This window comes from Corvus hawaiiensis, chromosome 1 (assembly GCF_020740725.1).
Source record: "Corvus hawaiiensis isolate bCorHaw1 chromosome 1, bCorHaw1.pri.cur, whole genome shotgun sequence".
Classification (NCBI taxonomy): domain Eukaryota; kingdom Metazoa; phylum Chordata; class Aves; order Passeriformes; family Corvidae; genus Corvus; species Corvus hawaiiensis.
In genome coordinates, this window is record NC_063213.1 from 48,018,826 (window position 1) to 48,043,153 (window position 24,328).

Here is a 24,328-nt window from a genome sequence, read left to right on the forward strand (position 1 = left end):
TTCTGTAAAGTATCTTTAATGACTTGGTTCATGCCATTTTAAAAACAGTCATTTTCAAGAAGAAAATCAATGTATCTGTTGTATTGACTCTGCTTTTCTCATTCCTGTTCCCATCTTTGCTAATGGTTTGGCATCTGCAGTATGTACAGTCTGATGCCTCGGAAGATAAGATTGAAAATTCTTTCCAAGTTTCCAACTTGCTAATTATAGTGCACAACTCTTGTCAACTTCCCCCACCATTCCCTACCTCAGTGTAATAAAAAATAATAAAATCAAGAAGTCTTCCTGTGAAAACTCCACAAAATGTCAAAGAGACCATCACAGTGTTTCTCTAATCTCTATGTATGGCCTCTCTAACCTTAAAAAATGGATATGCAGTCATGCAAACGATGGAAGAAACTCACTGGAAGAGGAGCTATCATGATCTAGAGAGCTGTAGAAACATTGGGAATCTTTATTAGACAGCAGTCCTTGGTCTTTCCTGAGAAAATATCTTCATTTCATCGTAGTAAGATTTCTGCAGGTAGGTATGAAGGAGAAAAAATTGTTGTTCCTCTTTCTCATGAGCCAAGCTGTATTTACTCACCTTTCTTAAATGAAGTGTCTCTGCAACTGATCTTGGTAAAATGCCATTTAACCAGAAATCTTTTCTTCATCAAATGCTTTAAAGGCATTCTAAATATTTGGATTGGGTCTATGTTTGACAAGGCCACACCCACAGTCCTTTTAAAGGAAGATGCCATGTAATACCACCTAGCTAAGTGGATTCTCAAAACACATCCCCATCTCTTTAAAACAGACAAGAAAATGGGCATGACAAAATCCACATTATACAATATGCTGTATGTACAAATTGAAAGACTGCATCTTATTTTTTTCCCCTGTTATTAAATGTAACATGATTCAGTAAAACATGGAAGCAAAGCACCAATAACCATCTTTTCCCAAGTCCTTGAAGAATGCCTCGGCATGTCCTACAGGTCTTCAGATCTCTAGAGTTTCTTCATTTGCCCCACAAGTGTCTACAACACAGATTAAACAACTTGTCACTGGGAAAGCACGGACTTTGGAGTTCGCTATCCACTTGTCTGTTTCAGTGTTATATTCGAGAATGTGCCCTAAGCGACCAACACCCTGAAAACCAGCCAGGACATAGACTACAGATCCCACCGCAGCACACTTCACTGTTACACCTTTCCATGGCATTGGAGACACCATCTTCCATTCATTCATCTTGATATCGTAATATTCTACATTATCAAGGCCACCTACAAAGCAATGAGATAGATAACTGCTTATTATGTTGTACTGTGTGGACTGCACTAGAGCATGCAAACTTAAGTCTTTATTTTCAAGGTTTCAAAAACCCTACAATTAAAAAAGCAAATCTGAAAATACACCCCAGTTTCTAAACTAGTAGTTTACCCTTGTATAAATACAAAATGAGAGAAAAGTAAAAAGATGATAGTAAGATGTATTCTAATAAATTCACACTAGATGCTTTCTAGAGATTCCAACATGTTACTTCATGGACAGAAGAACTTTTGATGCTGAATTTCTGATGGATTTGGGGCTAGTGACTAAAACTCAGGAATTACCTGAAAATTCCCTACAGCAAGGGCATTTCATTCTAGAGGGCTCATGGGTACCTTTACCAAAACTGGCCATTTACTGATAGAGGAGGTCTCTCTTCATGATGATACTAAAATCACTGAAGTGTAAAAGCCTAAGTCCCTTTGAAAAGGGCCAAAGGAACCAAAAGTTATTAGAGAAGAGTAGATTTTGTGACTAAGATTTGCTTCTTCAGGAAATATGTCAGTAATTACACTTGACAATAGCTACAAACATCCTGCTGTCCCTATTTAACTCAGTTTTCACCTCCAGTCCTGAATTATTAGATCTGAGTGATTAAGAAATCTCTCTATCATGTTAATAAATGTTTTTCACCCCAGACATAACTCTTCCTCATTTTATTGCAGTAAGAACAATTCTTAACACTTCTGAGAGGAGCATTCAGTGAATACACTTCCATTTTGCAAGATGGCAGATTATGAATTGATAAAATGTTTGTGCAATAATGTATTATTTTTGCATCAGGGATCAATCACGATGGAATAGTTTCAGTAGCCAATTAAAAATCAAGCTATATTCTAAAATAACATTAATCTGAAGTCAAGTATTCCACTTACCATAAACAGTGATTAAAAAACCTCATAGATGAGAATTTTCCATTTTGAAAAGCATTTCAGAAACCCTGTGCAATTAAAATTCAATTCTTCTTGTAAAGTATTATTCTTCTAGTTTTAAAGACAAGGAGACAGGGAGATCATAATTGACCTGTCCATGACAGTAAATCATATTTCAAAGCTAGAGCAGTCAAAAGAGGTCTCACATTTTCACCATTTTACAATATCAGAGTAGTTTTAAGTCTTTAGACTCAAGTTCCTAAAATAGTGGCTACACATTTATCTGTCTCTCAAAAGAATGCTAAAATCTCTCAAAACACATTAATAACTAAAAGAAGAAATATCTCTTTTCTCAGATGCCTGATTTAGCCATATTAACTGCTTCAGAGATGGGCTACAGTAGGGGTGCATATCTGAACTTGACAGTACTGCCATTAGTACAAGAATTTGAAAAATAAGATACAGTTAAGTGGGGAGGTGAAAGGAAGAAGTCAACACCAATGTGACAACAACAGGACATATTTGATGGTGCTGCTCGAGGCTTTTCAGTTGAGCAGAGTAGAATGAATTCCTTCCAAAAGGGAAAAAAGCCCCATGAAACCTTGTGTGACCAGCTAGAGAATAAACAGAATTAAAGTACCTAAACTATTTTGTCCACCCACAGCAAATATTTTGTCCTTTACAAACACCAGCCCATGATTCTTCCTGGCTTCAATCATTGGACACAGTTCAGTCCACCTGGGGAAAATAAGCCAAACAGAAAAGGACAAATCACCATCTAATTTGTAAAAAGTAACTATAAAATATGTAAATAAAACCTATCATTAGGAAAATGAAATAGTGAAGGAAGCTGCTTAAGAAAAAACATCTTTCAAGTAGAACTGAAAATAACTGATTTCTTACTGCTAACTCAGGAAAAATTCCTGACCAGAGTTTTTCCTGTAGTCACTTGTACTTCAGTCGTTTACAGAGCTAGCAAAGACACAAGTGACTAAAAACAACCTGAGTGAAAACAACACTTACGTTTCTGTGGCTGGGTCATAAACTTCACAGGAATTCAGGACTCTTCCGGAAACATTGTTTCCCAGGCTCCCTCCGCATACATAAATGAGCCCATTCGCCTCCACCATTCCATGGCTGCATCGCTGAGTCAGCATGCTGGGCTTTGTGTGCCAGCTCTCTGTTCTCGTGTCATAGCATTCAAATAAATACAGTGCAGAATTGCCTTAAAAAGAATAGAAACCCACCAAAGTGGCATTAATCTTTATGGTTGTCTTTCAAGAGAAGAGTCTAACAGCAATTATCAAATTGATGCTTTGTTTGTTAGTGGAAAAGGGAAAGCTGCTTTCCCTTTTCCCTTTACCTCCAAAAGTAGAACTAACCAGATTTAAACTTGGGATTATTCAGAAAGCACATACTTGTAATTATTTTGACCCTTTTGTTCCAAAATATGCAAGGAAGTTTATGAAACTGCTATTTGTGTTTAAAAACAACAAGAAAAAAAATAAGGAATTTTTTTTCTTGGAGGGGAATAAATCCTAAACAGAGATGTATATAAATTACCCATCCCATTGTCATCAGCTCATGCTACTCTTACTACTTTGAAATATAGTGAACTTCAGATGTGAGGATGAAACCAGCTTTGTAAACTTACTACAGGTTCATGAGTCCTTTACCTCTAAGCAATGTGACTTGCCCAATACCCAGAATACTTGTTGCCTTAGGAATTTGATAGCTTCTGTCAAACAGACTCCTGAATTATTAGCAACCACAAAGCAGCTACCTCTCCCCCATTTACTTTCTTCCTGAGGACTGGCAGATACTTATTTTCTGGTCTGTGTACTCTTCCCTCAAAAGCCCAGAAAACTATTACTGAAATCAAAAGTGATTTTTCTAATGAATACAGATGGGGGCTCAAAACTCGTGCTCAGGTAAGTGACCAAATCATAGCCAAGGCAGAGAAGGTTGAATACAACTTTATCAGAAAAGAACCAGATGCTTCTTCCCTTTGTTTCAAAAGAGATATTCACCTAGAACAGTTAAAGGTGCCTTTTCTTATGCCTGTTTTACCTTGGCTCTCTACTTCTAAAAATTAAGCATGTCACACCAGCAGCACTTACTACCAGCTGAGGATTTGAACCTTCAAAACAATGCTGTTTCCAGACCCAAAATTATTCCTATAGACTCCTATAAAGTGTGCATTTGTTCACACCCTATCATTCTCAGTATCACCAAAAACTGTATAGAGTGGGATATTTTTTTCTTTGATGTAAGTAGACATTTTCTTTGATGCAAATAGACATTCTTATTGCTTTCAAGTTGTAGAAATTCCCATCCATGGAAAATTCAGCAGACCTGTCTTTTTTTTTTTTTTTTTAAACATATAGAAGCTTCCATTCTCAGTATAACATTAAGTATTCCTCCTGCACCAAAACAAGAGTGGAAGAATCTGGTATGTTCAGCTTCCAAACTCTGCTAGTTATTGCAAATAAAACAGGACTCCCATCAATTCAAGAAGGGGAAATGAGCCGTGTTTTCTGTAATGGACTGGCACAGTAATCCAACCTCTTCAATTGATGGAAAAAACATACAATTTTTAGATTTCTTTAGAGCTAAACACACTGCAGCATTTTTTCAGATTAATGCTTTCAACATAATTGCCTGCTTCAAATTAGAAAATACTAGATTCAGAAGAGACAGACCTTTCCAAACTTTTAGTGTGCACTGAGTTCTGAAGAAAAAGTACAGGCAAAATAAACTCCATTATTAATGTTTAGCTTTTACTATTCTGTCTTGAATAATATTTATGGAAAGCAAAGTGAAACTGTGCAGTAATGTGAGGGTGTATTTCTACAAAAACTGCTAAATTAAAATTTCAAGTATAGCTGTATTAACTATTTACCATGAATTAGAAAATGTACTGTACAATCAAAAGTTTGTATTGTTATTCCCCATGAACTGAAACATGGGAAACTGCGAAGACTTATAAGATGTTGTAGTGTTCCAAGTTTCCTAATGTAGCCTTAGTTAAAGCCTATTTCAAGTAATGGGAAAGGTGCTATTTCACATTCACCACACGAGGTGGCAGCTGGGAACTGCTTATTCTGCTGCTACACTAGACCTCTTAAAATATTTTAGAGGTCAGATAACAGCCTAAATGTTACAACTTCCCATTAAGTGACTTATCAATATTAAGCACAGATCATAACCATTTTTTCCTCTGTCCACCTCCCTCTGCAGCAAGGCAGACCTCAAAAGGATCTTCCTTCTATGATTTTTTTTCCATTTATTTTTATTCCCCAGAACACAGCTTTTTTCACATAGTTATTTTTATGGCTATAGCATGCTTACATTCCAACTTTTGGGTTGTTGATGATGTATCAGGTTTAGACAAAATAAAATGTTCTTGGTAACACCACAGCATAAGTCACTTTCCAGGGTTTTTTTCCGAGAGAAAAAAATCTCAACTGCCTTTTATTTTTTTCTTTACTATGTTGAATAATAACATCTAAAGGATGTATCATTTCTCCATTTGTGGAAGCAAACCAATAGAATAACAAAATAACAGAAGATAACTTCTGTCATTTGACAGAAAAATTGGACAAATTCCTTTACAGGACCAAGTACAATTTCACCACCAAAAGCAGTAGCTGTAAAAGATTTCTTTTCCACCTTTTTCCCCCCCTTTAAAAGACCTCATTATATATATACCCAATATATGCTGTATAAAAGGAAGGCTGTTGTCTAAATGCAGCTATTCTGGTCACACATTCCAGAAAATGTTAAACTACACTGAATTCTGTGGATTTATAGAAGAAAGGTAAGAGTGGGACTCCCAAAATATATTTCATTGAATCACACCATCATAGAATGGTTTGGGTTGGAAGGGACCTTAAAGATCATCTTTTAACTTTTTAAGAGCTGCAGTGTACTTTTCACTCCAGTTAATGTAAACATTATTCATTTCAATCAGTGAAACCATTTTCAAAACACAACAGAAATAGGTTGTTGGACTGGGCAAAGTGGGATAAAATCCTAAATATGGGAAAATAAACTCATTAGTCTAACATGGCAACGTGCAGTTTCTTGTCAACAAAATCATGCAAAAACCAGAAAAATTTCCAGCTATCTTTCTTTGTGCTTTTTTGTTTGTTTTAAAGATTTTTAGTGTCTTACCCACTTCTGAACCACCAGATGTATAAATTTTGCCCTCAGCAGCACAGGCTGCAAGGCTATCTCGAGGTGTTGGAGGTCCTAGCTTGGAATACCAGCTATCCTTCACCACATTGTAGCAGTCCATTCGCTTTATAGGGAAGAGCTGGGAACCACCCAAAATATAAACTACGTTGTCCCAGAAGACACAAGCTGCATCCCTGCGCTTTTCAAAGGGACATCGGATGTCTGTCCAGCTGTAATCCTGCATTACAAAGAACAAGTAATGTCTAATAGATTATAACACTTACCTGCACAGTGAGTGTTTTTCAAACAGAGCTTTTCATAGAGATTTAGATATGGTCAGTTTTAAGTTCCTTTTCAAAACAAACATGAACACTGTTTATTGAAGAATACTCCTCAGGCGTACTCTTGAAAAATTCTCTTAGACACAGACATAGTTAGCTGCAATGAACCATGACATTATGAATTTCTATTTCCTCATTCCCTGTGTGCACCCAGTACAGCTTCCCTGAAAAACAGTTTTGGTGTTTTTTTCCAACAGAATTGACCTCCTGCTGCTATCATGTTAGAAACAATGCATGTAATCAATAAAGTAGGATTGCATTTTCTTTTATAGCAATGGAAAAAGACATCTTACATATAGTAACAGATTCTTTCTAAAAAATAATAAAATACAGAATGCACCAAACGAAGACAATGGAAAAAGAAGATAATATCCAAATTGACAAGCAACTCAGTAAAAAAGCTCTGATACATACTTTATTACCATGACAGCTAGAAGCTTATTTACAGAATTTACAAAACACAAATGTTCTATAGCTATCCACAGTTGATAGCATGAGAAATAGAGTAATGCTCCATCACAAATACTGCAGTCATGTTGCCTAGAAACTGATTTTGCATAGATTGGCAAAATCAACAAGTATCAAATATGAGCAGTAATGCCCAAAGCCTTAAAAACACCAAACTCAACAACTGATGGCAGACCAGGATAGCATACAGCACAAGAAACACTTCTTGAGTAATAGCATCTCACATATTCCATGAGCATAGTTTGCATCCTATACTGAACAGGAAAGTATGGGACCTTAACTGTTATCTGTGCCACCTCAAGAAGGTCTACCTCAACCTGCTGAATGACCTTCACTGTAATGGTTCACACAAGACGTTACATCATTACATTTTCTTAGCAAGGACATACTTCAAACACCTTGGTCAATGAGGAAGAACAGCGACTCCTACATGGGGGTTCAAAGAAAGAGAGGCAGAGCATGTTATAGTCCAGAACATCTTACAATCTTTTCTTGTAGCATCCCCCATATCAAGAAGAGCTGTCAGCTGCATGTGGCCCTTTATGGTGAGAAACAGGTCCTGGGGCATCCTAGAAAGGAAAGCCATACTACAGCATGGCAAAATAAATAGCTGCATAAATCTTAAGAAAATGTCTCAGTGCATTGTGTAAGATCAACATACTTTCTAGCTCAAACTTCTGGCAATTTTACAAAATATCCTGTTGTGTTCCTTTACTGTTATAAAGGGCTGTGACCTGACCCACTTTTATGGCTTCCGTTCATGTATCCATTTAATTCATACCTTTATCAAATGAAAAGCCATAACTTGAGTATACTCAGCAGTATCCTCCTCTTTCAGCAGGAGGCAATTTAGGTCATCCTCTTGCAATGCTCTTCGGTGTTAGTCTGTACCACACAGAATTGATTTCAATTTTTGAATTTAACACTTCTGGGAATTATGCAGAAATGTTGCTTTACACCACAGTCAAGATCCACACAACCCTGGGCAGTGCAAGTCTCAATTCTGGGGGACTGAGTAGGGAAAGATGGACCAAGATAAATACATGGTGACTCTTTCCCTGCTGATCGCTGTTTTCATCAAATTGCAATGCAGGACACCAGAGGCAAAAGCTATACCTTTTTCTCTTTCATCAATTTATTGAATTTATTAAAACTACATGAACTCCTGAGAACCTCAAGACCCTGTGACAAGAATGGCACACACAATTATGGGCCCTGGGAAAGAGTACCTTTTTTCATTTAAGACTTTTTCTCATTTTCAGTTGATCCCTCTTCCAAGTTTGTCATAAAAACCAGCGGACATGCCCACTGTGGATAACCTCCCCACTAATAGCTTATTGACTACAGCTCTATCTCCTCATGAAAGGTATGCTGGTTCCCTTAATCATCAAGAAACAGCATTGCCAGGCATCTGTTACTTTTTATTTGCCATTGTTGAATTTTGCACTGCTGAGAATTTAAAACTTCCAACCACTTCTGGCCACTGGAGATTTCAATTTCAAAGGAATAACCATATTGGTGACAAAATCTCAATCATGTATAAATTATGTATTGAGAATTCATAAAACAAAACAACAAGTATTTTATTCCCAACCTAGGGGAAAAAAAGATTTTTTTTTTTTAAATATTCTGTGGAAAATTCAACAAGAAAATGCTCCCCACAACTGTTAATAGAACATCTAGGATTTCTAGTAGTATTCTGAAATCACATATGTCTACTCAGATTAGTGCCAGACTGCTCCACAAGTGTTATGCCCGTCTGCATCTGTCCTGTTGCATCATTTTGCTCTCTTGATGAAGTACATGCATCAATAGAAATACCAGTTACAATGCAACAAAGATAGCAAATATAGTCTTAAAGTAATACTGCTAACATTCTCAACAAACAATACACAGTATCTAATCCAGTCTTACTTAAAGAACCCTTTTGACAACAAGGAAATGAATATCAGCATTAGAGACTAATTTTGTGTGCAAAGGCATCAGTGAACATTAAATTTTTGCACTAATTTTATCATATAAGAACTACGGAAACTCATACTGCAACCAAGAAAATATTTTCAGGAAAAACATAACCTTTGTTTTGAACTGTTTCTTTATGTGACATGTCAGAATTTATTTAAATTACTGATTTTAATTAAAATCAGAAGTGAGGGACTAGGTCACTATTCAATCAGTCCAACAGACAAAAAGCAAAATTTCAATTCTCTCCCAAGATCCTAACCTTGCAAAAGTACATACACGAGCTTAATTCTCTGTTCTGTGACCCTCCCATCATCTTTTGACGAGATCAATTAAAGTGAGTTAAATGGTAATTCAGCAGGGGTTCTGGATGCTTGGTTTGTTGCATTTAATAAGCTATTGTCACAGTTTAAAGATTAAAATCAAATACTCAAGCAAAACATCCACAAAAGGACCTTTAAATAGCTTAGAGTTGGAAATTAAGTAAAAGCTGTTCAACAAGACATATGACAGGCTAGCTAAGAGTACCCAAGAATGCATATAAGCACGAGGAAAACATTGAAGGAACACATGCTTGTTAGAATAAAGATCTCCAATTACCCACTTTTAAAATTTTCCTTCTGTGCCCCATTCTTCCCCCACTCCTTACTCCACATGCAAGGCCGTAAGTCTTGATCAAGAGGCAATTCTGCAAAGTTTCTTCCAAATACAGTTATTTTTTGGTGTTATGCCCAGAGAAGTAGTCTAGGAAAGGTAAAGCTCTTTTATCCTATGCTTTATATGTAGACTTTCACAGATACTACATTTTGTCTACAAAACAGATTTCTTTGCCAAAACCATACAGCTGTTTGAAAAGTTATGAATGCCCTGATCAGAGGCTTCCCAAACTCAGACCTTGGAAAGGACAGAGTTATCTGCTCTGTACCCCTCACCTCCTCATCCCCAGTTGAAGTGCTGCTTATCTTGGCTATGTGTATAAAGGAAAAAGGCAGTCGTTAGTTAAGAATTTTGAATTCCCAATAGGAATACATATTAAGTGTCTCTCTAAGTCAGCAAAGCTGGTAGGTTTGGGGTTTTTCCCCCCCAGACTTGAGTGGTACTCAGAGAAGGTGGCTTGAATTTTATCTTACAGAAGAAAATGTGAAAGAAAAGTTCAAAACATATCCCAAAGGCTCATTCATTGAGAATTAGATTTGACAGAGCTCACATTGACTATAAAGTTCACACAGCACACAAAACTGTTTGAAATTTTAGCAAGCATTTAATATGCTGAGTTAGAACCAGAATTTCTTCAACAAAATATTACATGCATGGGATCTCATAACATAAGAGAGCCCTGATTTTTACGTAGCAAATTTGTTCTGTATTACTGTATGTGCTTGTCGGGTAAAACAGGGTATGGGTAATCCTTCTGCATGCAGTTGATGCTTCTAAACCATTTAGTCTGCATAGCTGAAATATACACCATTCCTGTGGCTTGATTTTATTCAAGAAACATGGGAATAAATTTCACGCAGAACCTGCTTGCCCCACACTGACCATCTCTACGTTTTTTGTTGTAGAAACTCACTCTTTTCCACTTATGTAATACTTGGCTCCCCATTCTTTTCCTCATATACTCTTATGAACAAACAAAGCTGTGAACCATTGGGATTTAGAAGTGGTTGCATATTTATAATAAATGCAGTAAAAAAACCCCTCTAAAACCTGGGTTCTACACTAACATCTAGCCAGTAACTTAACATGGGCTAAAAAAAACCTGCTTTGAGTTAATCTCTAAACACCTAAACGCATGCACATGCATACAGACTTTCATATATTCCTAACCAACTGCTTGATGTCTTAGTGACCTTTTGTTTATTTGCAGCTGTGGAATGCACATACCAATCAATTCTCAACTCAGACAGATTGATCAGCACTCTGTATCTAATATCGCTAAGAAACAAACACAATCATTCTATTCAAAATGAAGTATTACATCTAGGTACACAGACTTGAAAATACTTAGTTAACCATATTCTTCCAATTGCATACCCAGGAGGGAGGGAACACTTCCTTCCTAATACCATTTTGTAGATCATGATGTCTTAGTATCATCAGCAAAGAAAACAGGTAAGATTACAAACAGTGAATCTTAATGCATTCTGAGGTAACGATTACCTTGGGATTAAAATATCTGCAGGACTGGGGCTGAGAGCCTCCAAACAAAGCAATGCGATAATCATGTTTTTTTCTTCTTGGCCGGGTACCTTCCACTAACTCTTCTCGGTCTTCTGGGGAAAGGAGGTGGTATCGCATCCCACCTGCAAGGAAGACAACAACTGTTGCAGATCCAGTGCTCATACATGGATAGGGATGTTTCAGAGGCAGGGATGGGGAAGAGATGGAAGGGAGGAAAAGAGGAAAACCAAGTTTCTACGTTACACCTATACAGCTTTGATTCAAAATGGAAGAATGCACAGCAGCATGTGAGGGTGGGAGCATACATCCAGATTACACCCTATTTCAAACTGGCTGCTCCATGTGAAAACAGGACAGATACAGACTCATGTTATGTACCAATGGATCGATCAGCTCATTTATCCAATATTAACAAGCAATTAAGATTGTTGCATTGAAACAGTAAAAAGGAAGCAAACCTACAAGAAAACATTCCAAAGAGTGCAAAAATATCAGTGACACTACAAACCACTAAAGCCAGACAAAAATCCTTATTTCCTATACAATGCACCCAACTCCGTGCCACACAGGAAGTATGACTGTGATGTCAAATGTCAGCAAATACTTACCAACATATAGGTTAATTTGAATCCTGCTCATTAAGTCTGAAGGAAAACAGTTCTGTACTGATTTTTAGATCTACACTACATTGAAGCCAACTAGTTAACTGCTACTGAAATTGCTTTTCTTTCTTACATGATAGAATTTTACAAACGATGTCTAAAAACAAAAAGGAAGCTTGTTTCCTATTTCATCTGCACCCTGAGAATGCAAATGTAGGAGCAATCATTGTAGGATCAATGGTCAGTATACATTAGAGAAAAAAAAGAGTAAAACATACACCTAACATTCTAATTTGCTTAGGGAAGCTTTAAAATATTCAAAATTTTGACATATTTCTTTTATTAATGCACATACGAACATGAACGATATTGAAGTTACGAGCCTGTCGCAAGGTCAGACTAACTTTCAATTACTCTAATGAGTCATTGACAAAATCTCCATTCCGTAACTTCTCAGGGAGTTCATGTCACTTGCTAGGAGAAAACAAATGAAAGTCACACTGTTACATAAGCTATATTTTATTTACATAATAATCTGCTAATCCAACTTCAACTAAACAGCATCCTAGAGGGAACACAGATGGATTTAATGTGAAAATGTCAGAGCATTTTAAAGCAAACAATTTTCAAAAATTCCAAAGCATTTTTTTAATTATACAGAACATCATAAAGATTTCAGCTAGAGGTCAACTTACTGATCACCATTTTAAGGCATTCTGGGTTATCCTGAATAAGTGGTTCAGCCTGAACTGTTTTACTTAAGAAGTTCTTTGATATTAGAGGAAATCGGACTTTAGCAAGAATATCAACCATGTACGGCTGGCGATTTGGCTCATCATACTTCAGCCATCTGACTGCTGCATCATAAACCTTAAACAAGAGACAAGGAGAGAAAGGAATAAGGTACATCACCACACAGCAAGACAAGTAACAGAACCATAATGCCATAAATTGATTCTAATGCCTGCTGGAGGTTAATCTATACTAACATTTTAGTATGTGGGGAGCCCGTTGCCATCTTTCAAAAAAAAAAAACCCCAGAATCCCCCCCCGCAAGAAAAGTCAACCAAGCCCTGAAAAAGACAATGCCCAGACAAGAAGTAAAACAAATGAACAACCACTGAATAAATCTCATCTACAAACTTCAAAAGCCCCACACTTCTGCTATTTAACTTTTTCCCCTCCAAATGGAAAGCATGAATCTGCAATTCACATTTACGTGGGTAACTCCCTTACTAGATTAAATCTAATACTCTCCCAAGTTCTATGCCATAACATCAGCAATGCTTTCACAGAAATGAAATAACTTCTACTTGATATAGTCTCCTAAGGTGATAAACTGGTTCTCTTGCCAAATCAGCATGTTGGGTATCCAAATACATTGCTATTGTTGTGTCTTAGGGGACCATTTATATCAAAGTTTTTATCTGCAAACTACTGTCAATTTACAGTCTCCTCTTTTTTCCCTCCTCACAGGAAAAGATAAGGGGTTTTCTTAGGGGTCAGGGAAGGCAGAACAGGGAAGATAATCAAGAAATCTGCTCTATTTATAATTGTCTGCTGGGTCAGGAAGAAATGAAAAAAAAAATACAGGATTACATATGTACTCTGATACTGCCATGCAGCTCTCAGACCCAGCAAGCTTATCTAGTAGCACTGGCTCTGAAGTGGCAGGACAGCCTCGTTGTAAGCAATAGCACAACCAGTGCCTACACCTGTAGCTGAACTGGTCACAATGACTGGTAGTGAGTGACTGAGATACGACACAGAAAGACACTTCATGGAAGAATTATTCAGAACTACTAGACCATTCCAGCTGCAATCCTGCAAAATTACCAGAGCAAAGAAAACAATGATTAAAGGCTCAATTTCATCAGCTAAGGAAATTCAACAGAATGACTTGAACAGGAGCATTGTATAGGACAGACAGTACTTAAAGCTACCTTCTCTTTTTGCTAAATGTAACTACGCTCCACACCAAAACAAAAGTTAGAGTATAATGTCAACTTTCATGAGGTACTCCTGAGAAATAAGATTCCTGAAGAACAACTGTCAAACTTCTGTAGTTTCATACTGCACATTACCAGTTTCCTAAAGGAATTTTAATGATGCCACGCCAAATACGTAACACTTCTACCACTGCTGCCAGGTTAAAGCATGCCATCCTACCTTACCAACAGAACTTCAGGAATGTAAATCTTAAAATGTCACTCTGGCCAGACAACACTTCCAGCTCTGAGAATGTGACCCTGTGATCTGAACTCTTCCCACCACTCAGCAAGACATTACTCATTTATACCTGCAACAAGCCAACTACCATATTCAATCACCTGTTTTTATCCCCCACTCTTACTAATTCTTATTTTCATAAGTTACATCACCATATGGTAAGACAAATAACTAAATCTTAATGCTTCAAATCAATTGTTCTGCCTGTTGGAGGTCAGTGTCAATGGAAACTACACAGTCAGAAAAACATCAGTTTCCAAGAGGATATACATACCATCTCAGCTACAACATCCCTCTGTTGCACTTCAAAGGTATGAACGATGCCATACCCAAACAAACTTAAATTACCTAATTTAATTAATTTAGTTCTGCACCAGAACAGCAGAGCTACAAAAGTAAGACTTCAGTTTGTTTTCAATAGCTTTGACTAAGAACCTACAAGTACCACTCAACTGCTACAATCAGCCTACAACCACCTGTCTGGGCTGCAGTGCAGACACCTATATGCTTCCTGTTTTCCTGCAGTAGGAAGAACAAGCTGGCAAACAATCATTCAGGGTTGTGCTGTAAGCTGAATCAAGCATTCCAAATGGGACGGCTGCGGATGTAATTTCTACCACAGGTTATAAATTTTAATTGAGTGGAACTCCAGGCTCCTTTCAGCCACCTAAACTTTTTTTATGTCCAGTCCCTAAATAAGGGTCTTCCATCAATCCACCACTGCCAATGCATCGAGCTTTCAGTGTTTTACTCATCTTACTTCCAAGTTCCTCAATTCCCCAGGCTTGTGTATGCATATGTTTCCATCAGAAAACAGCTCTCTGGAATGGGCTAGGCCATACTCAGGTAGAAATGTGCATCCATTAAGGTGCAGTTTGCTCACCACTTTGAGGTGGTCCACTTTCACCAAAAGCACGTAAATCCCAATCTAGAAGCAACCACTATGAAACAAACACTTTAGCTCATGTACTATCAAATCAGAAGCCCTATAGCTATCTTGCCAAAGGAAACTGTGCTGCTTACTCCCTCTGTGAGTTCTTTCTTCCTACTTTGCTGAAATAACACAAATATAAACCACAGTTGAAATGTGAGTATTAATATTTAGTTTTGACCAAGTTAGGATGCACTTTTTTTCCACAATTTAGCAAGCACTATGTGCATCATATCCTCTAGGAACATCAGAAGTGAGATACTTGAATGCTTGAAGCCAGTTCTTGATTAAAAGAAGATAGTTAAGTTCAATGCTTTTAGCTGCTACAAAACAGGGATCTCACCTGATCTTCTGCCCTCACTGTCAATGTATCTTGGTTCAGGAGATGTGTCACACGCTTAACATCAAGCTGAAGAAACTCATCTGTCTTGTAAACCTCAGTGAAATGCTGATGGATGAAGTCATCTGCAGTGGCTTTCAGTTCTGGGCAGTCCAGGCATTCTGCTAGCACACTTATGCCTATGAAGGAAAATAAAGAAAAAAATCCTTCTAAACTTGAACTAAAATTACTTTTAATATATTAAAATAGAACACAATTACTGTAATTTCAGTGATAGTTGCAACCCCAGTTTAATATTTATTACAATGCTTTTTCTTTCCCCCCATTAAAACACATGCTATCATAACTCATCTGCAATTCAAGGCAAAGATAGGGACGAACTGCTGATCCCTATTCCTCCTGAACTAACTGGAGAGCCAGACTTGCAACACTTGCTGTATTAACTATCTCTCCAGCACTATTTCCTCACTGTTTCTTTCCCAATTACAAAGCAGACAACAGTACTTTAACCAAGTCTGAGCCACGCCACAATAACCACATCTAACCAGAACAGCTTGAGAAACTGGATCCACATTTTACAACCCCTCCTGACCTGCTCATGCAGCATCAGTCACCAACCAAGCCCAGTTTCCTTCAAGAGTCATGGTGAACTGGGACTTTTCTATACATGTAGCATAGTCAGCTGCAGACCAACACAAAGTCAAGTTGATGTTGCTGGAAGGACAGAAGGTTGCCATAAAGGTATAAACAGAAAGAGCAGCTTAGCAGCACCATTGCCAACTTTGCCATTAAAAACCATGTAAGCACAGAGCTTTTCAGCAGCAACCTCTCACCATGCCACAGAGGAAATGGCAAGTGGGGTAGGAACAACTCACTAACATATGGGTTGCAATTAGCTGGAGCTGCTCAGAGTAGTAAAACGCAAACTAGAAAGATAAAATCCACATGTACGACCTCTTGACAAAATTTCAAGATTCAAATTAAGCCATGGTTTCTTTCAAATACTTTTTTTTAAAATGAACTGTGTACTTGCCTATGAGCCTGCACAAAACATGTTTCAATTTAAAAACAATACCTTAAGGAAAAATTGTTTTAATCTTTATCTCTCTTTTCACAATAAATTAGAAACAAAGTATGCAAGTGTTAGAGACCATAATTAATTTTCCACCTAACAAAAGCCACAGGGCAGAAATACGCCTCAAAGCAAGCCTAAGTGGCATTTTCCTTAGTAGGTAATGCCTTTCTTCCAGCAGTTATTTCAGAGCCTCAGCTGTACTGCACTGAAGTATCAGTTGAGTCACTGTAATTCAGATACTCTGCAAAACATTTCTGTTGCTACTATAAACATCTGTAATATGATTGAGATGTTCCTAGGAGAATTACCCAACATACTAAAAAAAGTTTCTCTTAAATTTCTGATTATATGAAGTGCACCAAATCTTAAGCATAAAGAAATATTTAGTTCTACTTGTTGTTTACCTTTTCTGTAACACTGAGTTCACATTAGAGCTACAGAACATGCTATCAAACCTGCCCAGATGACATTCATCGTTTTCAGTCAAAATGAAAAGTAAGTAAAACCAAAAGTAGCCTAAACTTATTCTGTTTATACTTGTAAAAGAAATGCTAGTTTTGTGAAAGTTACAAGTATGTCAAATTCTGTCTGCAAGTACAGAAACAACTGAAAGCTCCACCTTACTAAACACACGCAGTTCTCTAACAAACAAGAAGCCCCAGTGTCCTGCCAAGTTGGATGAGACCTTGTACAGTAAGTAGACCCTGTGGCAAATGGCAACAGTTCAGATTCAGAGAAAAATTATTTTTACATGCCTGGATTTAGCCAAACATTAACTGTCTATCTGTAAATAGACAATACTATCTATTTTTCAGGAACAGCAAGCTAAAAAATAAACAGTAAATTTAAGTCTATTTCTCTTACCAAGACAATTGGAAGCATCAACTTGTTCTTTTAAAAAGTCTACACACATTTTTTTCACGGGTTCAATCTGATACTGGTTTGCTGCGTCTAGTAAAGACTGGACATTATTGCTGTTAACCGAGATTCTGCAAAACAGAAGGTGTAAAATTAGCATCACTGAAATGACCTAAGTTGCTGCAACAAAAAAAGCAACTTACACAGCCTCACGTAAATGGCAAAATTATTTCCCTGCTATTTACCCAAGAATCTTTCACATCCAGTCTAAGGACACATCCTTCATGATCTTTCCAAACTGCTTTTGTTTGCTCTACTTTACCCAGGCAGGGCAAAGAATAACCAGTGCTGGGATCTGAAGAATAAGCCTTTAGCACAAGTCCTCTGCAGTCCTACACTATTGCTATGAGTTGTGTGATTAACCACTTTCACCAAAGAAAAAAACAAAACCAAACCCAGAACCTTTTTTAATGACCATTTTCAACACCCAAAGAGACATTAGCAAAACCTGTCTGAACTCTGTCAGGACTGGTCTGGCTGATTTGCCCAGAGTGCATAAGCAGAACAACCAGTTTGGCAGTGCTTCAAGAGAAGCTATGGAAGCCACAGTCTAGGGCTTGGGTATCAGGGCAGGCAACCCTGGGTGGCTGGGGTGGGCTGTTGACACTGACTGTCTCTTGCCACTGATGGACTACACAAGAAGATTCCTCTCAAAAGAAAGGAGAAAGCCTCCCTAATGAGAGTTAATCCCATTAGATGAAAGGCCTGCTATCCATAGGTCAGATTAAAGCTGATTAAGTACTGTTTACAATCCTAGCCATCTGCAAGAGCTCTGTCTGCGGGGGGTGGAAGAAAAAAAAAAATCGTAAGAACTCCCAAATACAAGGACTACCTGAGACAGGGGGGAAACTGTTCGCAGAAGAGTTATCCAACCTGCCTGCTTTGAGATGAAGGCATAACTCCTGGAAATGGTTCTGTGCCATAGCTACCATGGCCACAAAGAGAGACCCTGCTGACATCAATAAGGACCTGAATTACAGAACCATGGCAAATATCATTTGACTCTAAAATTGAAGTCAAAAGCTTGAAGTGCTTTGAATTGCTTGCCGGAGGCAAATACCCTTCTCCTTAGTCTGTGGGGCTTCCTATTGATTAAATAAAAAGGAAGAGGGAAGAAGGATAGAAGGTGTAGTCACATCAGGTTTTAAACAAAGGAGACAGTTGAAATGGTAATAAAACTGATGAATCACAAAAGCATTATTTTAAGATTTTATCATTTATAATTGGCAGGCTTACTAGAAAAAGCATGAGCTTTAAATAACAAAACTACCTTGCAGTATAAGCAAACTCCACAAGCTGTTCAATAATGTCAGGCTCTGCATCTTTTAGCTCCACTTCAAAGGACTTTGATTCAATCATATTTGCTGCAAACAGATTAAAAGACAAACTTTTAATCAACAAGCCACTCTAGTTATTGTACATTTTGCAAATAGTAGAAAATAAAACAATTATACAAAGTGGTAACCTGCTAAAAAACTGCTCAGAGTTGATTGCTGTTTTCCTAGGATTGCTAATGGAAGTCAGCAAAGGAGTCAGTGGAACAAACAAGATAACTGGTGTGTGTACATCCTTGTATTATCTAAATTATGATAAAGTGTGTTAAGTAGAAAATGTCCTAGATGTCACTGACTGCAGCCAGAATGCTGTGTTAGTATTACCACTGTCAAAAGCCATTTCCACATTCATGCTAACAACAATGGAGACAGCTCCCCACATCCAGACACAGCACTAGGTTTGCCCACAGACGGTTACCACCATTGACCACTGGAATGAATGGTTATTTTACTTCCACTCAACTTTGATTTTACAGTAATTTTACAATTCATGGGTAAGGAATACAAAAAATACAAAAGGTACCTGATTTCTAAGGAGAGCATAATGAAAGAATTACAGAATCACAGAATTAAGGTAATCACACTAAGGTTGGAAAAGATCTCTAAGACCATCAACTCCAACCACTAAACCATGTCCCTAACCTCTGAAAGCCCAATTTATATGCAAAAGTGCCCGACGGTGGGAAACAACGGGGCAGACAAATTCTGTAATGGGAGAAAAAAATTCCCAATTTTCAGGTTAAGGAAGGGAGATAAACTCTAATACAGTGTATAGGCCCCAGTTATTTAGAGAGCTTACATATCAAGTATCACTTGACTTGCCCAAGAGAGAGTTAAAGGGAAAATGAGGGGAGGGGTGAACAGAGATGAATGAACAAAGGACACAAAATGAGAAATAGTCACCTATACTTATCCCTCAAATTAATCACTTTCATAAGAAAAACAGGTTGACAGAGACAACTATAACAGGATATCACCATGAAAGTTTAAAATCAATCAATTTTCAGAAGACTTACTAGTAAACATCAAGTTAAAAAAATGACTGGCTGAAGCAAGCACAACACGGTGAGCCGGGATCTTTCTTTCTTGAACCATAAGAATGACATCACACAGAGTTTTCTGAATCAGAGGGGAAAAAAAAAAAAGACAAAAATCAGCATTTTTGAAAATATTTCCACAATATTTCCTTAAAAACAGCTTATGGAAACGCACTGCTTTTTGTAACACGCACAACTCAAGAGCATTATGTAATAAAAAGATTTTCTGAAAGTCGAAGTTCAGTAGCCTGGAGAACTAGCAAACATCAGTTTACCCATGAATTTGTACAGGATGGTCATGAGTAACATGAACTCTGATTAAAGTATTTCCTGTAGCTTTTATATCAGCCTACAAAAATGTAGGCTCTGCAGCATCTAGCAGGGGCTGCATTTATATTGCACTGCTTTCATCTATCAGTGGCTCTCCTCTACTCTGCTGCTGATTTAAAAAAAAAAATCCACAGGAACCTCCTACCTGAAGACTGCCATCCCATTTCCCAGCTGGAGCCAAAGTGATGAATGAGTTCAAAGCATTCAATGGAGCATTTTAAAGAAAATGTATCAAAAAATACCACTTCCATGGAAGGGTTTGACTGGTCATACCTGATGAGCAACTAGCTTCCAAACAAAATATAATTTATTTCTCATTTGTTTGCTGTTTATAGGTAGGCATACAGTTTCTTCCCTACATGTGAGCTGTCATGCTCTAGAAGGAGAAGGGAAAGCAACAGAACTTATAAAAGTTGTCAGGAGGGATTTGGGTAAAAACACACGATTTGAATAGGTCCTGAAATGCTATATTTTCTAAGAACATTTTGAGTGAAATAAATGCATATCATACTACAGTTAATTATAACTATCTATTAAAAAAAAAAGAAAGAATTTTTGGCAACTACCTTAAGTTCATGGAACTGCTTTCAAAAACACCTATGCCAAGGCCAGCCCCAGAAAAGAACATTTCTACTGTGGGAAATAGATAGTTGCTTAGAACTGTGACATTTTTCCACATGTAGACAATATTATCTAGGGCTGATAATCCACATTTACAATTCCTTCAAACATGCCTGTTTTTATTTTTATACAGGACACTCAGAAGCACATATTGGACAAAATATAAATAATACTTTCAAAAATATTATCTAAGTGGAAGTTAGATGGAGGTGACATACAGCTCCCTTTGTAGTTTTAAACCATTTTGGATTGAAACAGCAACAAAAAAGAGACCATTCCGGAAAAGTTTCAGAGGAAATCCTTTAAAAGCTGAAATTTCTGACACTTCTGTTTCAAAATAAGCATTGGAAACTAGCAGTAGAAGATACCATAAAATCCTACGGCCAAGCTTTGCCAAGATGTGCAACTGTTGCTTGAGCTCCACACTGCATTTCTAAGATACATTTAATGCCTCAGCTCAGCAATTGAAACACCTCAGATGTTCTAAGGCCTCTGTGGGTGCATTTGCCACCCAAAACAGACCATCATTTTAACTTCTTTCCCTGGGATGTTTCTGGGTGTGACGGTTCCATTTCAACTAATGGTCTTCTGAGGATTCCTGAACTTCTTTCCAGAAGGACCCACTGTTGTCACTGGGTCACCTCCATGATGCAACAGGTGACTGGTGTTAACCAAAGGACACACCCAAGCGTGAGCTTCTGCAGGGCACTTCACTTTCCAAATAACAGGTTCAGCAACACCTTGCAGCTCTATCCCAGCTTCATTCCCAATGACTTCATTCTTGGCTGACCTCCACTGAGCTGCAATATTGCAACAAAGGACTTATGCACACGCCATCCAATAGTTCAGGAAAGCCCACAAGGATGTGGGTCATCAATGCTGGAGAAAAGCAACAAGTCCTCCATGCACTAAACACACTTGGCCCCAACATCTTACCTGTCCTGAGCGCAGGACATAGTTTACCCTAAAATCCGATACTCATGGAAGCTTCCTCTTGATCCCAGTTCACACAAAAAGCAGCCTCCTTAAAATTAGGTGTATGTTCCCATCGGCCCAGATTCCTACAGATTAAACTAATGAGCTAAGTATCTAGAGCTGCACATGCACCTTGACATTGCCATCACAGGAAATTTTAACTCATATTCAGGTTTTGTAACTACAGCATAGTTCTTGACTTAAAGTGCAAGAGGAAAGAGATGACTACAAATCCTCTTACAACTTTAGCACAAGTAATGAGCTGAAACTAGTGTATTTTCCTCTGGCTACTGCTGACTTCCCAATTTTATCCTGTATAATCACACCTCCCCCTACTCCCTCAGTAATACTCGAGCTCCTCTTACAAACAGCTCCTAAAAGAAGCATAAGTTTCATGAAATATGCAGAAATTTCTGGACCAGTCAGCACTGCGTGGGATATGTAAAGCCACCATCTGAGGTCAGATAAGAAGTTTCCAGGCGAAACTCAGAGCTGCACCTCCCTGGGCGTCACAGATGCTGGAATTGGAATCAGAAGTGCACACAGATTTCACAGCACTTAATGCTGATCCTCTCACTCCTCGTTTGAAGTGGCTCATAGCTACGTGAGAGCTGGCACTCAACTACACTGAAAACACTGTGAGTTCCCTGTGCTAGGGACTGTACACGCATCTAAGGGAGGGCAATATTTCCTTTATCTACTTACAAATCATAACAGCATCTGGCATCTCCTTCTAAACAAAAACAGAGGTATGAACTAAACACTGAGGAACCAAGTTATTAACTCAGCCACACCTTGGAATATGTTTACACTTTTAGATCAGAAAAAAAGACTACACAAAAAACATAGATCACAGGCTTTAAGTCTTAACTCTACTACCTGAAGTCACTGAAAAAAATTTCGTTTTTCATACATAAGAGCTTAGTTTTGTGAAATGGTTTATGCAGACAACATAACCGACGGTCTACTAGTGAGAGAAGAACAGATAGTGTTCAGATAGAACAGAAGTGCTAGAAAAAAGCACAACCAACACCAACACTTGTGAAGTCAGGACCCAGACGGCTGGTGCAGACAGCATTAAAAGCTGGACTGAGCCTCTGGCAAGACTAACACTGGAGGACAACAAACTAAACCCTAGAAGATACAACACATGACAGAGCCAAGTGTGGAGCCCCTACATGGTGTGGCTTCAGAGTCAGCTTTAACTATGGCTCCACATCACTGTTTTTAAACAAACCAAAGTTCCACAATTAATCTAGCTCCTCCTCTGAGAAGAAAGATTTCTTCATATTCAAGGAGTTACATGTATCATCCTTCTGCTCTTGTACCATTAATTCAATGTTTTTTATAAAAAAATAATTAAAAATGAATATTTTAGTTTGGACAACTCAACTGAAATGTACTTGGTATGACTGCAATTTTGGTTACCCCTCTTGTTCTATTGGTAAACAGAGGAGTCCCCTTTAATACTCATTGAACTATTGACTATGGAAGCTGATCAGCCCAAGAGTGCATAACTTGAGGCCGGATGAAGCCACCGAACTCCTACACTGTCACTGGCTTCCAATTACGATGGCCACAGGTATTCAAGAAGAAACGCCACCTGTGAAACCAAACCATGGTTCCACTCATCCCTCTCCTCCCGCTGCAGTTTCACTGTTCACAGGGTACACAATCAATTTGTTCAGAGAAGAGTTTCTGGTCAAAAATCTAGCATCAGCGCCTTTCCACTGCCCTCGGGCTTCGGTTCGAGAAGGGCTCCGTGAATGCTCTAACTGGAGACACTGGGCCATCCATCAATCACAGCTTCACTCCTGCCCTACCACGCGCAAGGCGTTATCAGATAAGGAAAAACACATCCACGGTGTCTTCTGCCTCCAGCACCCACAAGGCGCCGGCGCCAATGAGATCGGAACTCGCCACTCTCGCTGTGCGGCTCCGGAGACCCTGAGGCACCGGCGGTGCCGGGTCCGGTGGTTTTTCCCCGCAGTCGGGCCCAAGAGACGGGAAACCCACGGGACCCTCGGCGCGGGAGCGCGACCTGCCCTCAGGGCAGCACGGACACCGCGGGCCGCCGGCCCCGGCGAGCGCCTCCCGTACCTGCTTGCGCATGGCGTTCATGACGCCCATGAAGGAGGCGAGCAGCTTCGCCTCCTCGCGGGCGGCGAGCTTCTTCTCCGTCTTCTTCTTGCTGCTCTTCTCCGACCCGGGCGCGGCCATGCTCGCCCGCGCTCACCGCCGGCACGCCGACCGCGACCGGGAACATGCGCCCGCCGGCAGCCGGGCGGCGAACAACGTGTGGCGGCGCTCGGCACGGGGCGGCAGGGCGGGGACGCGGACACCGGCGGGGACGCGGGCAGCACCCGGAGCGCCGCTGTCGCCGCGGCGGACGCGGCCTGGGGGCGGGGCCCGGCGCGCTGACGCCATCGCCCGGCGCGCGGCCCCACGCGGGGTAAACAAAGAGCGGGGAGGGGCTCGGGAGCGTCACGCGGAGGGCGCGTGCGCGGCAGCCCGAAGGGCGCGGCCGCCCGGGGGCGCGGTTCGCCGGGAGGAAGCGCCCGCGTGGGGGCCGGGCCAGTGGGGGCGGGGCGCCGTGGCACGAGGGCGGCTCGGGGGCGG

At 39.2% G+C, this 24,328-nt stretch overlaps 1 protein-coding gene across 1 annotated transcript; it reads right to left on the bottom strand.

Annotated features, from left to right (window-relative positions):
* Positions 1-24,091, bottom strand: KLHL7 (kelch like family member 7). The gene is made up of 11 exons (XM_048303459.1): positions 23,810-24,091; positions 19,763-19,865; positions 18,683-18,776; positions 17,359-17,483; positions 15,423-15,598; positions 12,615-12,789; positions 11,297-11,439; positions 6,363-6,603; positions 3,210-3,411; positions 2,827-2,924; positions 1-1,268 (listed from the first exon to the last, which is right to left on the bottom strand). The coding sequence occupies exons 1-11, from the start codon at positions 23,927-23,929 to the stop codon at positions 985-987; spliced, it is 1,761 nt and encodes a 586-aa protein (XP_048159416.1). The 5' UTR covers positions 23,930-24,091; the 3' UTR covers positions 1-984.
* Between the last annotated feature and the right edge of the window lie 237 nt (positions 24,092-24,328).

What these genes read in the sequence shown, in the direction of transcription:
- KLHL7 (XM_048303459.1), bottom strand. Translation starts at nt 23,929, where the DNA reads ATGGCCGCGCCCGGGTCGGAGAAGAGCAGCAAGAAGAAGACGGAGAAG. An exon ending in TGAACGCCATGCGCAAGCAG is followed by an intron (nt 19,866 to 23,809) that starts GTACGGGAGGCG and finishes CCTCTGATTCAG; the next exon opens with AAAACTCTGTGTGATGTCAT. An exon ending in TGATGCTTCCAATTGTCTTG is followed by an intron (nt 15,599 to 17,358) that starts GTAAGAGAAATA and finishes TTTCCTTCATAG; the next exon opens with GCATAAGTGTGCTAGCAGAA.